This window comes from Physeter macrocephalus, chromosome 16 (assembly GCF_002837175.3).
Source record: "Physeter macrocephalus isolate SW-GA chromosome 16, ASM283717v5, whole genome shotgun sequence".
In the NCBI taxonomy this organism is placed as follows: domain Eukaryota; kingdom Metazoa; phylum Chordata; class Mammalia; order Artiodactyla; family Physeteridae; genus Physeter; species Physeter macrocephalus.
In genome coordinates, this window is record NC_041229.1 from 8,725,725 (window position 1) to 8,741,365 (window position 15,641).

At 45.4% G+C, this 15,641-nt stretch overlaps 1 protein-coding gene and 1 long non-coding RNA gene across 2 annotated transcripts in view; both read left to right on the top strand.

The window, feature by feature from the left end:
• The first annotated feature begins 6 nt into the window (after positions 1 to 6).
• LOC114488036 (uncharacterized) lies at positions 7 to 7,368 on the top strand. The gene is made up of 3 exons (XR_003683720.2): positions 7 to 81; positions 5,139 to 5,289; positions 5,361 to 7,368. It is a non-coding gene; the product is annotated as an uncharacterized lncRNA (long non-coding RNA).
• Positions 7,369 to 14,704: 7,336 nt separating this feature from the next.
• HEPACAM (hepatic and glial cell adhesion molecule) overlaps positions 14,705 to 15,641 on the top strand; it is a 20,066-nt gene continuing 19,129 nt past the window's right edge. The window contains exon 1 of the mRNA XM_024131360.2: positions 14,705 to 14,891. Coding sequence (XP_023987128.1) covers positions 14,807 to 14,891 — 85 coding nt within the window. The 5' untranslated portion in view covers positions 14,705 to 14,806. The remainder of the gene's footprint in view (positions 14,892 to 15,641) is intronic.

The window sequence follows — 15,641 nt, forward strand, 5'->3', positions numbered from 1 at the left end:
CTGCATCGGCAGGCGGACTCTCAACCACTGCGCCACCAGGGAAGCCTCATACCTGTTCTTATATATAAACATCGCAGCCTCGTGAGTGGTCTCTCTGTCTGCTCCAAGTTTTGCTATAATCCTGGGACATTTCGCTATTATCCATGTGGAATACCCATTCGTTCGTTCGTGTAATATATAATTGAGAGATTTTTATATACCACCACTGTTCTAGGCACTGGAAATATATAGCAGTGAACAAAACAGACATATATCCCTTGTTCATGGAATTGACAATGAGAAATAACCAAACAGACTAATGAATAAGTAAACAAATGTGTCTGGTGCTGATGAGCATTGTAGAGTAAAAGCTGAGGAAGAGGATTAAAAGTGTGTCGGGGGGTAGGGGAGATGCAATTTTAGATAGGATGACCAGAGAACACCTCACTGAGGTACTTTTGAGCAAAGACTCCAGTGCAAAATTCCATGAGGTAATGGAACAAGCTACTTTAATTTTCACCGGAGAGTTTTCCAAAAGAGTGTTCCAGGCAAAAGGAACAGCAAGTACCATCACTCCAGGGTGGGTGCCTGCCTGGCTGAGAAACTGACCCTGGGGTTTTCCAACATTAAAGAGGCTGGAAAGAAGAGGGAAATGCAAAGAGTTTGGGAAGGATCAGCCAGTAAGCTAAGGAAGAAAACCAGGAAGGTGTGATACCTTGAAAGCCAAGTGAAGAAAGTGTTTTGTTTAAGAGAACCAACCACCTATGTTAAACTCTGCTGTTAGGTCAAATAGGATGAGGACTGAGAATTTACCATTGGATTTAACAATATGGAGGTCATAGACGACTTTTATAAGGGCGGTATTTTTAGAGTAGTTTGAGAGCAAAAGCCTGATGGGGTAGACTTAAAAGAGAGGGGGAGGAAGAATTGGAGACAGTCATTTTAGACAATTCTTTCAATGAGTCTTATTGTAAAGGGACACAGAAATGCATAGCTGAAAGGAGACATAGGATCATAGGAGGATTCTTTAATATCGCAGCACATATGTTTTGTTGATGGGAATTATCCAGTAAACAAAAGAAAACTGACAATGCAGGAGAGAGAGAGGAGAATTTTTGTATCTATGTCCTTAAGTGGGCAGGAGGGAACAGGATCTAATGAACCATTGGAAGGATTGGCCTTAGATAGCAGGAGAGAGAGAGTTCATTATAACACTAGCAGTGAAAATAGAATATATACTGGTAATTGGGTAATATGACAGTGGGAAGTTCTTTTCTGATTCCTCTGTTTTCTCTGTAAAACAGAATTGTAGCCAGCCTACAAGATGGCCTCTGATGATCCCCACCTCCTGGTATTCACACCCTGTGTAGTCCCCTTTCACACTGGACCAGAGTTGGTCTGTGTGACAGATAGAATATGGCAGAAGGGATGGTATGTCACTTCAGAGATGAGGTTATAAAAGATACTGTGTCCTCTCTCTCTTTATCATGCGCACTCTCTCTTTCTCTATCGCGCTCTCTCTCTCTCTCTCTCTCTCTCTCTCTCTCTCTCTCTCTCTATTGTGCTCTCTCTCTCTCTCTCCAGCGTGCACTCTCATTCTTTCCATCTCTTACTCTTGCTCTCACTCTCATTCTCACTCTCACTCAGATCACTTCCTCTGGGGGAGGCCATTTATGTCATGGGAAGTCACATAAAAAGGCCCACATGGCAGAGAACTCAAGGCTCCTGCTAACAGCCAGGTGAATGATCTGGGAAGTGGATCCTCCAGCCCCAGTCAGGTCTTCAGAGGCTATATAGTCTTGGCCAACAGCTTGACTGCAACCTCATAAGAGACCCCGAGACAGACGACCCAGCCAGAAACTGTATGAGATGATATTTGTTGTTTTCAGATGCTAGATTCTGAGGTATTTGTTACACACAGAGAGAGAGAACTAATGCAAATAGAAAGCAAGTTCATCAATTAATAAAGTAGAGGAAGAGACGTTGGAGGTTTGAAGAAGGTATAAAATAGTCGTCCAGAAGAGAAGAAGTATGAACTAGAAACATGTACGATTGCCAGGCAGCCTTAAGGACCCATGTGAGGTTCATGATTATGAATTTAAAGTGATACTCATCAGCATGGTTGAGTGTTTTCCTTCAGTTGCATGGTTACAGGCGTAGCCACAGGTAGAAATTTTACTTTTAACCAGGGCTGAGGTTTTACCAAACTATTACTCTCAAACAAGAAAGGGGCAAGAGAGTTAAAGTTGAGCGCAAGGGAGTGATTAAGTGACTGACCATGGAATTTAAGATAGGTAATATGGGAAAGGATAACAGGTAGGTAAGGGACCTTGTAAAGTCTGTAGGACCAAGAGATTGTAGGCTCCAGTGGGGATCTAAGGTTTGTTAGAGCAGGATACTAGAAGGGATGCATTGAAAAAATAAGAGGTGGTCATCCAAGAGTGGGATGCTTGAAACGGCAGGTATTGGTACTGTCAAAGTTTATGGTATGACCAAGGGAGGGAGTAGGAGAGCAAGGTTCCTGGAGAAGAAGAGGTCATAGAAATGAGGGCAAGAGCACTGGATGGATTATTCCTGAGGTTGTTGAAATCACCGAGATACGTGACCAGAAGAGTGTTGGCGAGAGCCAGGAGCAACAATCTTCAAGGAATTTCAGGAAAAGACCTGGAGGCTGGTAGACGGGTGTAGCCTGGAAAGTAGCAAGTGACATAGTCTAACATCAGCTTCAAAGCAAGAGGCGAAGCTGAGAAAAAAAAGGAGCTCCCTGTTTATAAATAATAAAATAAAAAATAAATGGTTTGTAAAGAGCACTGAGTAATCAAGTAACAAGAAGGAAACCCATCCCACATCCACCCAGAAGGGTGAGGAAAAGAACACCACTGGAGAGGGCCAGAGGGAGATTGATTTGTACACCTCCATACATACACACACACACTCAGAAGTGTTATTAGGTAGCTCCTTGCTGTCTCTAACCCTCTACCTCAGGTCTGTGCCTCCCACCAGCTGCTGTGTCAGTGGCTTCATATGAATCTATACTCTCGTATGTCTAGAGAGATCACATCTCGGGCCCTGCACCCATTTTCTGACGTTTTCTCAAGGCTTATCTTCTGTATGGCCAGAGTTTGTTTCACAGCAAGGGAACTGTTTGCTCAGAAATGTCTATCTTCTTCAGAAACTTGATCGGGTATTACTGGCAGCAGTCTTGCGGCCCTACTCCAGAGCACTCACTCCTCATCGGGCTGATAATCTCTGATGTGTGAGGCTGGGGGATCCCTGGCCATCTCTGCACAAAGCCCTGAGTCACTGGGTCTCTGGCAGTGGTCCACCCCACACAGAACTCAGAAACGTGCTGCTTGGTCGTCACTGTCCTATTTGTGGCTGACTGACACCCCCCACCTGTAACAAATTAGAAAACTTGGTCACCTGTTCGTCCTAAGGGCCTATCCTAAGGAGAACCTCTCTGGAAGTGGGAACGCTGCCTATTCCCCCTCTCATGGGATCTGGATATCAGGATCCTTAGGCAGCTGAGTCATGCCCTCTTCCACTCTCTTTCCCAAATTTAAGCAGGATTCCCCAGGGCTAACAACCAATGTTCTGTGATATTTCCTGAAAGTTCTCTTTGTTCCTCCTCCTCCTTACCCACCTCACAAAATAACCCTTCTAACTGGAATAATTGATGAGGGCTCTTCTGCTTGCCTGTGCAAAATAAGTTTCTGCAGCAGCATTTCAATGTATGTGGCACTAATAGCAGGTTGTTCCGGTTGTCTCAATAGCACCTGCTGTACTGATCTTTGCAAAAAATTCTCTAATTTGTCATGGTTGCAGAAGTCTTTCCCCTTTCTGTTGGTGGGTGATAAAAAGAAAATTAACACAAGAATTTCGTTGTCCTCCTCATTACCAAATACTCATCTTGGATGGACACAGAGATGCGCTTCCCAGATCCCCCTTCAAGGAAGGACTTGTTGGCCCAGCTTCTGAGAATGTTGTAGTCCCTTGAGCTGTCGGCTCCTTCAGGGACAGCCTCAGCTTCAGAGAGCAGCCTCACCCTCTGAGCAGCAGCCGCATCCTGAGACCAGTGGGTCTGGGGATGTAAAGGCCTGGCGGTTTCTGCCTAACTTGGAACAACGCCAATGAGCCATCATTTCAGCTTCAGAGCTCCCCGTGGGCTTGGCTGAGGTTGTCCAACCTGCATCACAGCTCAACCTCTTCCTGTGCCTCTTCCTGCTTCCTCCTCCTCCCTTCCACAGGTGCCAATCTCCAGCGCACTCCCTGATAAACATCCTGAACTTGAGTCTTAGAGTCTGCTTCCTGGAGAACCCACCTACAACCCCCTCTGGGTGGTGTTAGGCTTCAGGGACCAAGGCACTGACAGCTCTGAGGCCACATAATTCCCAGTGTAAAAATACATAGACAATCCTTATCATTATTCTTTTCCATCAAACCACAGTTTAAAGTCCTTCCTATTCCCTGTTGACACTTTAGAGCCTCTGGATTAAGCTAAGTCTCAAGGTTACCCCACCTCTAGACTTTCAAAATATGTGAGCCAAGAAAGTTGTTTATCGTGAATGCCAATTTGCATTAGGTTTTATATTGTTTGTGACATAGAGAGCCCTGAGATGAGCAAAGTAGAGGGAGGCAATTGGTAAATGTAGGAGGATGAAGCAGAAAAGCAGAAGATTCCGAGCTACCTACAAAAACTGGTTCCAGGAGCTGCTTCAGCGTTTGAGCTCTCCAATTCGAGATCCTTGTGATGTGCCTCTCCTCTGATGGTACCTTCCCTGGAAGCCATATTCAAATCTGTTCTTTGAAGCCAAAGAAGCTTCACGAAGATAAGAGACTTTGCCTTAACACAAGTTAGGACCAAAGTGATTTTATCTATCAATAAATTGTTACCAATATTATTCACCATATTTTTACTGTTTTAGAAAGTGTACTTCTAAAATATAAAAATTGCAATCATTAAAGATACTTTAAAAAATATGTTGCAGGATCTAAAAGCAATTTCAAAAGAGGAATTTCAAAAATGTTTTATAGAATAAGTAGCAGGCACTCAAGATAACTATTTGGAGAAAACCAAGTCATTCATTTTGTGTGTTCTTCTATGATTGTTATAATTATCCACTATTAATAGTCTCGTTTTCTATATCCCAAATCTCTAGAGACAGCATATGATAGTGCAGGGAACAGAGACTTTGGAAACAAACCTGGATTTACTGTTTATGGTCAAGTCACATAACCTGCATCTTTGTTTCTTCATCTACAATATGGGTGGAACAATTGACCTTTCAGGACTTTTTTGTGAAAATGAAGGTAATATATGTGAAATGTGTAATATATAATAGGTTTTCAATAAATGCTTGCTAATTTTTTTTTTTTTTTAGGAAGCAACATAGAAGTCATCTCTTCCGCCCCTAGCAGACTGATTTGTCTGCACATGGTTGGGCACATGGCCCAGACTGGGATAGCATTCTATCCTCCTGGCTATTGTGACTGATACAGAGCTGTGTCTGTGACCTATTCCGCACCAGCCACAGTCCTCCACCAAGTTTTTTTTAACTAGCTTCATCAAAATTCTCCTCCTCCCTGGATAACAAGCCGCACAGTCCAATGTGTTAACCACTAGCTACATGTAGCTATTTAATTTCAAATTAATTAAAATTAGATAAAATTTATAATTCAGTTCTTCAGTCCTACTAGCCACATTTGGAGTTCTCAATAGCCACGTGTGGCTAATAGCTACTGTGCTTACCAGCACAGATGCAGAAGTTATATTGGGCAGCACTGATACCTTAGACTGACTGGCAGTGACAGCCCCCCTCAAAAAGTGTAAGAAGGTTTATGAGAATGAAGCTGACACCAAGACATAAGAGAGATGAGAGATAACTGCCATGGCTTTTAAGTATCTCATTCCCAATTATTCTGGTTCCGTCCGAAATTTTGTTACATGGTGCAAGAAATTCCTCCTTTCGGGCTTCAAACAGTTCAAGTTGAACTTCTGTCACTTACAACCAAAAAATCTTGATGAATCACATTCTTTAGCTTGACGGGCAGCAAACCAGATGCAGAATCCTAGAGGGCTAACTCTGGTAAGGATCTGTAAACGAGACAGAGCTGGACCCTAAAAGTACTACAACAGGGGGTGAACATTTTGGCCTGTCTTCAAGGCCACCTTCCTACTAACTTAGTTGGGGCCTTCTTTTAAGAAACCTTGTCTCAGGACTTCCCTGGTGGTGCAGTGCTTAAGAATCTGCCTGCCAATGCAAGGGACACGGGTTCGATCCCTGGTCCAGGAAGATCCCACATGCTGGGGAGCAGCTAAACCCGTGCACCACAACTACCGAGCCCACGTGCCACAACTACTGAAGCCTGCGCACCTAGAGCCTGTGCTCCGCAGCAAGAGAAGCCACTGCAATAAGTCCCTGCACCAAAACGAAGAGTAGCCCCCACTCGCCACAACTAGAGAAAGCCTGAGTGCAGCAACGAAGACCCAACGCAGTCAAAAAATACATAAAATTAAAAACAAAAAAAAAAGAAACCTTGTCTCTCCCTATGTAGAATCCCATGTATCATAAATTCATCTTCTTAGTGTCCCCAGACTCACCACTGGGGACCCAATCATTCTCTTGGTGACTAAGTTTTTCGTTGTTTTTTTTTTAAGTCCCTGTTGCTCGCTTTCATCCTTCCTTGTCTCATATCTTGTCTCAGAGCCTTCCTTTTTTCCACCCACTTTTTACTTCTGGGCCTGAGTGAAGGCAACCTCTTTCAGGAGTGTAGTTTGTGAACACTAGTTCAAGAAGCACAAGCTGAATCTGTACTATGCTGACTTATAAACTGTGTGACTTTGAGCAGGTTACTTAACCTCTCTGAGCTTCATGTCCCTCCTTGGGAAAAAATTCTTACCACATAAAGTTGTTAGAAGATTAAATAAGACCATATTCTAAAAGATAATTTGTTGATGGCGGGGAGCCCCGTGGAGAACCCCAGAAATAAAGGGTTTAAACGAGAAAAGAGAATTTATTAAAAGGATACAGGAATGTCTCCAGGATACAGCTGAGCCTGAGGAATGAACTAGAACTAGGGTAGCTGTTTCAAACATTTTACATATTTATTTTTAGAAGGCCCTGCTAAATCTATAGTTTTTTTTTTTGATTTTTGTTTATTTGGTTTTTTATACAGCAGGTTCTTGTTACTTGTCTATTTTATGCATATTGGTGTATATGTGTTGGTCCCAATCTCCCAGTTCAACCCCCACCCCCGCCACTTGCCCCCCTTGGTGTCCATGCGTTTGTTCTCTACATCTGTGTCTCTGTTTCTGCCTTGCAAGCCTCTATTTCATCTGTGCCATTTTTCTAGATTCCACATATATGCGTTGACATACAATGTTTGTTTTTCTGACTTGCTTCACTCTATGGCAGTCTCTGGGTACATCCGGGTCTCTACAGGTGGCCCAATTTTGTTCCTTTTTGTGGCTGAGTGGTGTTCCATTGTATGTGTGTGCCACACCTTCTTTATCCATTGGTCTGTTGATGGGCATTTAGGTTGCTTAAGCATTTTACATATTTAATCCTCACAGCAACTCATTCAATCCTCAAGTCAACCCTCTGAGGTAGGTAATACTATAATAGTCATCTCCATTTTACAGATACGGAAACTGAGAGATTGAGTAGTTTAACTCAACACCTAGTAACGAACGTGGTAGCCAGATTTCAAATTCAGGGAGTTTGGCTTCAGAGTCTGTGTTAACCCCTACGTCATATTGTCTCAAATGGTGATAAGTACGATGAAAAAAGAAGCTGGGACTGGTAGATAGCAAGACAGAAAGAACCTGGATCCTTGATAACATTGCTGAGCCACTTACTTTTACGAGTCACAGAGATGCCCTTATTTAGGACTCTGGTTATATAAGATAATAAATCCCTTTACTGGGGGACTTCCCTGGTGGTCCAGTGGTTAAGACTCCGTGCTCACAATGCGGGGCGCCTGGCTTCAATCCCTGGTCAGGGAACTAGATCCGGCGTGCCGCAACTGAAGATCCTGCACGCCACAACTAAGACCCGGCACAGCCAAATAAATAAAATATTAAAAATAAATAAATAAATAAAAGACAATTTGTAAGGGGCAATGCAAATATATTATCAACAGTATTATAGATATAGCTGCAGCTCTCCCAACTAGAGTTAAGCACCTAGGCAAGGATTGTGTTTTCTGTTACTTTTGAATGTGACACCCTTCCCCACATCCCACTCCTCTTAACTAAAGTCTGGAACACGGAGTGCTCTTCACACAGTAGGCAGTTATTAGTTGCTGGCCAGCTGATTTCCATTTCTGTGCCTCCCTCTTTGGGAGGAGGGCGAGAGAGGGAGGATGGGACCAAACCCGTTCCCGACAAGGTTGGTGGGAGGACACCATCTGAGGATCTAGGAGAAAAGAAACAATGAAGCCATTCATGAGTTGGGGGTAATTTGTGGCTTCCCCATGATTTTTCAACCTGTTTTTCTTTGAGCACTGAAGCTTTACATGAACAGAAATCCAGAGATGTTTTCTAGAATGTCCTCGCCTCATCTCAAATAGATCAGCGAAAGCTGGATCTCTCCACGCTTTAATACCAATTCATGTCTCCTCTTTGTTCCTCTGGAGAGTTGCTGAATAGGGCACGTTCATCGACCGTGGACACAAGCCTGAGTTCCTCTCAGTTTTTGAGGGGGTGGGAATTCTATTCAGAAATCAAATATTGACTCTCAGCATAAAACACTTTGATGTTTTCAAGTTTTCCAGTTTGGAACTAGGAGCACCCCCTCCCTGGCTTATGGAAATCTGGACCCCATGCCGTTGCAGGATCACATTGTTTCTGCTAGTAAACCCCACGCCTTTTTGAGACACCCTATCTCTGTAGAACGCTTTTCTTCCAGGCGTCCCCTCACATTCACAGAACTCACAGGCAGCAAAACCAACGTTCAGGATGAAGGCCCCGGGGAGGACACGGGGAGCCTTTTGACCCCCATCTCTGTTCATATTTGATGCTTCTCAGAAGCGAGCCAGACATGGGGAACTTTAAAAAGAAAAAGGAAAGAAAAAGTGTCCTTGGGGAGGGCCATTCCTCACTCTCCAGGCCCACAGAAAGCTTGTTTTGTTCCAAAGAGAGCTGGCTAATCTGTCTCTGGTTCGCCGGTTGCTGGAGCAGCAGGGCCCTGCCTTCTCTCAGCTCAAAGCCTCACACAAATTCCTCGTTCCCAGGCAACGCGCTGCAGCTCCACAAATTCTCTGAGTCCTCCCTCTCCCTCCTTTCTGGCAAATTGAACTGATGGTAGGGACAGCTCTGGCACCATTCACATATAGGTTTATGGAACAAAGAATCAAAATTAACTTCAGCAACAAGAGAGGGCACCAGGAGTGGGCAGAGAGGTCCACCTTACATCCTGGAGCTTAGTCAGAGGGTGGGTGCTGGGGGTAAAGGGTTAGACCAGGATTTGGACTTCCAACTGATGACCCAGAGAGGTGGCGGGGAGCCTCAGCTTTGTTAGCAGCTAACCTGGGTTTCTAATCCAGGTTCTGCCACTTAGTAACTATATGACCTCAGCAAATTGCTAACTTCTTGAAGTTTTAGTCTCTCTTGTTTGTAAAATGAGGTGATAATATCTCCTGAAAAGGAGGTACTGGGAGAATTAAATGAACAAATAGATACAAAGTGTGACACACACACACACACTCAAACACACTTAACTTCTTACCCCGGAGAAGCAGCCTTCAACCCATATCTGGCAGTTGGTGGATAAATATCCCAGCTCCCTTGCCCCTTGAGTGGGATAATTCTGAGGCTTATTCTTCATTATTTCCCACAGGATTAAGCTCTAGCTGTCCACGGTAGTAAATTGCTTGATGTGCAACCTTCATTGGCTTCCTTCCCTTCCATGTCCCATTCCCCCAATATCCTACCTGGTTTTGCTGGAATCACCTTTCAAATAAACTATTTAGCTTCTTGTCTTGGAGTCTGCCTCTGGGGGATCCCGGACTAAGATACCAATATTTCTCCAAATTTCTGAAGGCCTAAGTTCTCAGCACTATCTCTGACTCCAAACTCCTGCTTCACCTGAATTAGTACCTTTAGAGATCATTTCACTGTTCTATATGTGCTGTCCACCTTGTTGATCCAGACCTGGAACTCCGTCCTTTGTCTCAGTGTGTAAACACACACACACACACACACACACACACACACACACACCCCCATATTAATTTTCTATGCTGCATAACTAATTGCCACAAATTTAGCAGCTTAAAACAACATACATTTTTTTTTTTACAGTTTCTGTGGGTCAGGTACAGCTTAACTGGATTTTCTGCTCAACGTTTCATCAGACTTCAGTTAAGGTGTCAGCTGGTTTGCATTCCTTTCTGAAGCTCAAGGTCCTCTTCCAATCTCATGTAGCCATTGGAAGAATTTGGTTTCTTGTGCCTGTAGTACTGAGGTTCCTATTTTCTTGCCAGCTATTAGCTGAGGGTAGCTCTCGGCTCCTAGAGCCACCAGCATTTCCTTGCCACGAGGCTGTTTCACAACAAGGCAGTTGACTTCTTCAGAGTCAGCAGGACCATCTCTCTCTCTCTGGTCTGCTAAGTCTTATATAACATAATCTAACCAAGGGAGTGGCTATCCTATCACCTTTGCCATATTCTATCAGCTGGAAGCACACACACACGTACTGCAATTTGTGTACGGTAAACTTTTCTTAGAGTTTTGAAGAAGGCAGAGGAGAAAGGGTTTTATAGTGTAACAATGCAAGTTGTTCTTCAATTGTTTTCAGCTCCCTGCCCCTTGTTGCTTCCTCACCCCGACCCCTCACGTCTCTCCTCTCTGCTCTTTCTCCATCCCCAATTCCTGTTTATTTCTATTGCACAGGGGTTTATCTTTCTGTGTCTTGATGCCTTCTGCTTTAGCTTTACCTTCCACTCCATGTGGCATATCTAGATATTTTTCTTGCTAAAGACAATTTATAAGAGGAATTTGGGTACCATTTGTTAGGTTATTTTTCATTCTGCTACCAAAGATTAATTACAATTTAGTGGAGGAGACAGATTTGACTCAATAACAGGAAGTGAATGAAGGGAAGGAGGGGGAGGATGCTAAATATAAAAATCACCACTGATGTTATGGTATTAGCAAGGACCAAACCTCTCCAGTAGTATCGGTGCCAGAGCATTCTTCCTGCAGCCTGGAGACAAGAGAAGAGACCAAGTGGGCAGGGACATTCTTAAATCTAATGGTAGGGTTATTAAAACCTACTTATCTATACATCATTCGTGTGTGTGTGTGTGTGTGTGTGTGTGTGTGTGTGTGTGTTGGGGGAGGTTTCCATTCTGAGCTGTAGGGCCAATGCCTGGGTGCTCAGCATAGCGGCCTGAGTACAGCAGGCCAGGGCTGCCCTGGGTGCGGGGGAGGGGAGGGTCGGAATCCCAGAGCCCCAGAGCGGGTGCCAAATGAGAGTGGCCTGAAGCACCTGTGTGCAGCCGGAGGGCCAAGAGGACCGGGCCGAGCTGCTCAGGAGAGGACGATGCCCGCAGAAATGCATCTGTTGAAGTGCTCAGAGGAGGAAAGGGCACAGGCCTTGGATGCGGTCAGTCAAGCAGAGTGTCTACACATTGTTTAATAGCCATGTTATGCAGAGCTCAGAGCTCCTCCCTGGGAGGAGACACATAAGAATGAAGAATTACAGCCCCTGCCCTGGAGAGTCTCCCAGGCTAATGAGGAGATGGCCACAGTAACCATGTTTTCTGATCCCAAGGGGGACAGCCCTCTTCAAAGCTAAAGAAAAGTAATACATATAATCAGGATATCCACACCAAAAGAAAAAAACGAAAGACAAAAAACCAAAAACCCCAGTCTGAATCATCAACAATTAGCTGGAACAGACACCCCCACAGGGAAAAACCCAAGGAATGCATGGAAGGATAAAACAAGATCACCGGTAGTGTTGTGTGTGAGACTAAGTTGGCTGGACTGTTACCTTATGTTTCTGTCACCCATTGCCTATTGGATCAGTGGCCCCCCTCAAAGTGAATCCCATTTACTTCTGGGAATTCCCAAAGGGGTGCCGCATGTGTGCTCACACATCGCTCTGTCATCTGCAGTTGCTATTTGGTGCCCTCCCCGCTGTCATTCCTCTGGCCCAGCTCCCCCTCACAGCTGCCCTTCACTCCAACAGCTGCTAGAGAAGTCCCCCTACACCCCACAAGTTCTCACCCATTCAATAGTCAGCAATTGTCTGCTGAGCACCTACTATGTGCCCTGCCCTGTGTTACACAGTAGGGCTACAGAGGCCAATAAGACACAGTCCTTCAATCAAAGAACTCTCTGTTCTTGAGATGAACAAAGCACAGAAGCAGATGATATATGCTTCTGTAGGGCTACTCATCTTAAAACACCTGAAGCAGGATTGCAGAATTGCTCCTCGTACACTCAGATGTGCCAAGGCACAGTGGTGCCTTTGTGCCTTTGCAGCTGCTGGGGCCTCCCATGTGAACCTCCCACCCCCCACCCAGGGCAGCAGAGGAAAACCAAAAGTCAGTCCATCCTGGTGAACTCAGTCTAACCCAACCACCTGAACATTCTCTCGAGGTAGCTCAGTCTCTGCTTGGATCAGTCTTTCCAGTTTCTTCCCCAAACCCAGCTCTTCTCTTCATTCTGAGAAGGGTTAGGGTGAGCATAGGTGGTGTGGCTTAGGGGTCCTTGTGGCAATGGGGGAGATGGTGTCCGGGGACCTGTGTGGCCTTCTTAGGACTCCCACTGGTCTCTGCACGAGTCTAGGTTGCTCTCTGGTCTGAGGGCGGTTGGTGGCCCAGCTATCACCTGCACAGTGCAGCCTCTTTGCTCTCTGTCTGCCCTCTATTGGTGCTTTACCCTCCAGCACCTCTGGGTCCCCTCAAGGGAACATGTGGCCACTTTGGGGCACTTTCGTATCCTGCGTGGGTGTAAGGAGCCTAAGGTTCATCCCTGGAGAGGATGTGGAGAACTTAGATCCTGCCCAGGTCTCCCTCTATCACAGTTCTCTTTCCACAGTCCTTCAGGATGAAAAAGCCAGAGTTAAGGCTTTCTAGTTCCTGAACATCATATCCTTTTACCTCAGACAATAAGCCTCTGGACCTAACCATCACAGGCAAAAGAGGCCATTTGTCTACAACTATAGAAGAATGCTATGATCTGGTCCACAGCCTGCTCTGTGATACATCAAAGGAGCAGATAAAAGAAATTAAAATATCCTTCTGTACCTTACAAACACTGGCTTTCAAGCCTTTCGTCTTGCTACTGACTCTAAAATACTATTTTCGATGTCAGAAGCTGAATATTGCCTTTCTCTTTTTCATTGTATTCATGCTGAAACACCATTAACTCTACCAGAGGCAGACAAGCGCCTTGAGCTGTGTAGGAAAAAGTCACAACCATAAAGATGCAAAAGGAAAAAAATCTGACTTGTGTATTTCAGAATATTTTTTGGAGTTCCTCTGTGAAGTTCAAAAGCAATGCTTCCCACCTCTTCTCCCCATCCTTTGGCTCAGATGGACCATGCACTCAATCTTCAGTTCTAGAAACCTGGCTTACACAAGCTGTCTCCAGTATGTAAAAAGAATACTTTGAGAGATAGCTACTGCATTTACAAAACTAAGGTCAGCGTTAGAGACAATCAAGAGGGGAAGTTGTAAACTTTGGTCTCACCAAGATACAAAGATCCTTAAAGGAATGGAAAAGAAGAAGAGGCAGTTTTTTCTTAACGTTTAAAATATCACCACTCCAACAAAGAATTTTCTAGGCACTCTACAGTACTAAATCTTCATCAATCCTCTCAACAATTTCTACAAGGAAGCTGCTGTTTTCCCCCCTTTTACAGATGTGAAGTTGGAGAATTAACAAGGTTGCACACCCATCCCCAGATCACACAGTTAGCAAGCATACATTCCACTGACACCCCTCAGGAGAGGATGTGGACATGGTAATGAAGGGTCAGGGTAGAGCTGGGGTGTCTCTCGTCATCACGCCTCAAGACTTGAGGAAACGGCTGGGCTGTAACTGGTGACAGAACCCCAGGCTCTTGGGCTGTTACCTTCATCTTTGCTCTGACATGTTCTAGGAAATGGGCTGGAGGCTGGGGAAAGAGCAGTGTAGCTTCTGGAGAAAGGTCCCCAGCATCTACGTGATTCTATGATAGGAGAGAGAAGCCCAAGCAGCACCAGGACAGGTATGAAAAGAATAGAATTCAAGCCATATTCCAATCTTCTTTCTTTGGGGTGGAACAGGAGTTTTCCATTTCTTCAGCAGTTTCTGGAATCTCTCATTCCCCAGCTTTTGAAAAGCTCCTCTCCCTCCATTTTCAGAGCTTATTGGAGGTGTGTCCCTGGCACACGACCTCCTTCGCAAGAACAGGGAGCGTGAGGTGGAGACAGGACAGGTTGGGACACACAAGGTCCAGTTTAGTGTGTGTCCCAGCCCAGTCCCTTCATTGAGCCCAAATCCTCATCTCCCCCTGGCAGTGGGGCTCAGCACAGGCGGACAAATAACTGCTAGCCTGCTGGGACCCATCAGACTGAACCCTGTGCTGGAGATTATCTCCCAAGCAGGTACCCTCCTCCGAACCCGGGATGTAGGGCTTTGAAACTAGAAAATGCCAGGTCTGAAAGAGAGGAAAGAACAAGTCCAGCAACACACAGAGCTCTGTGTATTCAGAGGGAACTTGGCAGGGTTGTGTTCGGGCAGAGAAACTCCGAGTGGTACAAAGGGACGTGCCCAGAGTGGAGAAATCATGCTAATTGTGTGCACCAGAGCTGGAGAACGCCACCCAAAATGAAGAGAGAAAGGGAAGCCCTGTCCAGAGCCTTCAGTGCCCTGCGCCTCACTCCTTTTCTCTATCTGCTTCTGATCCAGACAGGTAGGATACCAGAGGGTAAGACAGGGTCTGGAGAAGGGACCCGGGGCTTTCAAAGGAGAGGGAGGGGAGAGCTGAGGGCCAGAATGCCTTTGGGGTGGGAGGAGGGGAGAATGCTCAGCCACCGTGGGAAGCGTCTCAGTGAATTCAGGCATTCGTGTTGAATGTATTTCTTCATTCTGTGTGCCTCCTGCCCGGCCCCTGCCCCCCACCTCCCAAAGCCTGCATGACTTTGCAGCTCCCACGGCATTCAATACATTAGATGGAGGGCAATGAGCCGTTTCTGATGGGATGTCTTGTTGGCGTGGGCCAGTCCGGCATTCTTTCCTAGGGACTATGGTGGGCCTTGGAGGGGTGGGGAAATCTTGGTTTTGTATCTCCCCAAGCCGCCACCCTGGCTTCTCAGAGTGTAAAATAACAAGGGAGATGAAAGAAGCTTTGGAGATAATAAGCCTCCTGGTTTGGAAGAGTAACACCAACCTATGCGTAACACTCACGCCATAGACACCTACCTCCCCCTACCAGCTTCTTGGAGAAATGATCTTATTTGAAATACATGTGCTTATGTGCGCACACACACGTGCGCGCACACACACTATTCCAGAGAGCCTAGGAATTCACAATTTAGTGGGGCAAATAAGATGCAGAGATCATTTTATTTTATTTTATTTTTTATATTTTTTTGCGGTACGCGGGTCTCTCACTGTTGTGGCCTCTCCCGTTGCGGAGCACAGGCTCCGGACGCGCAGGCTC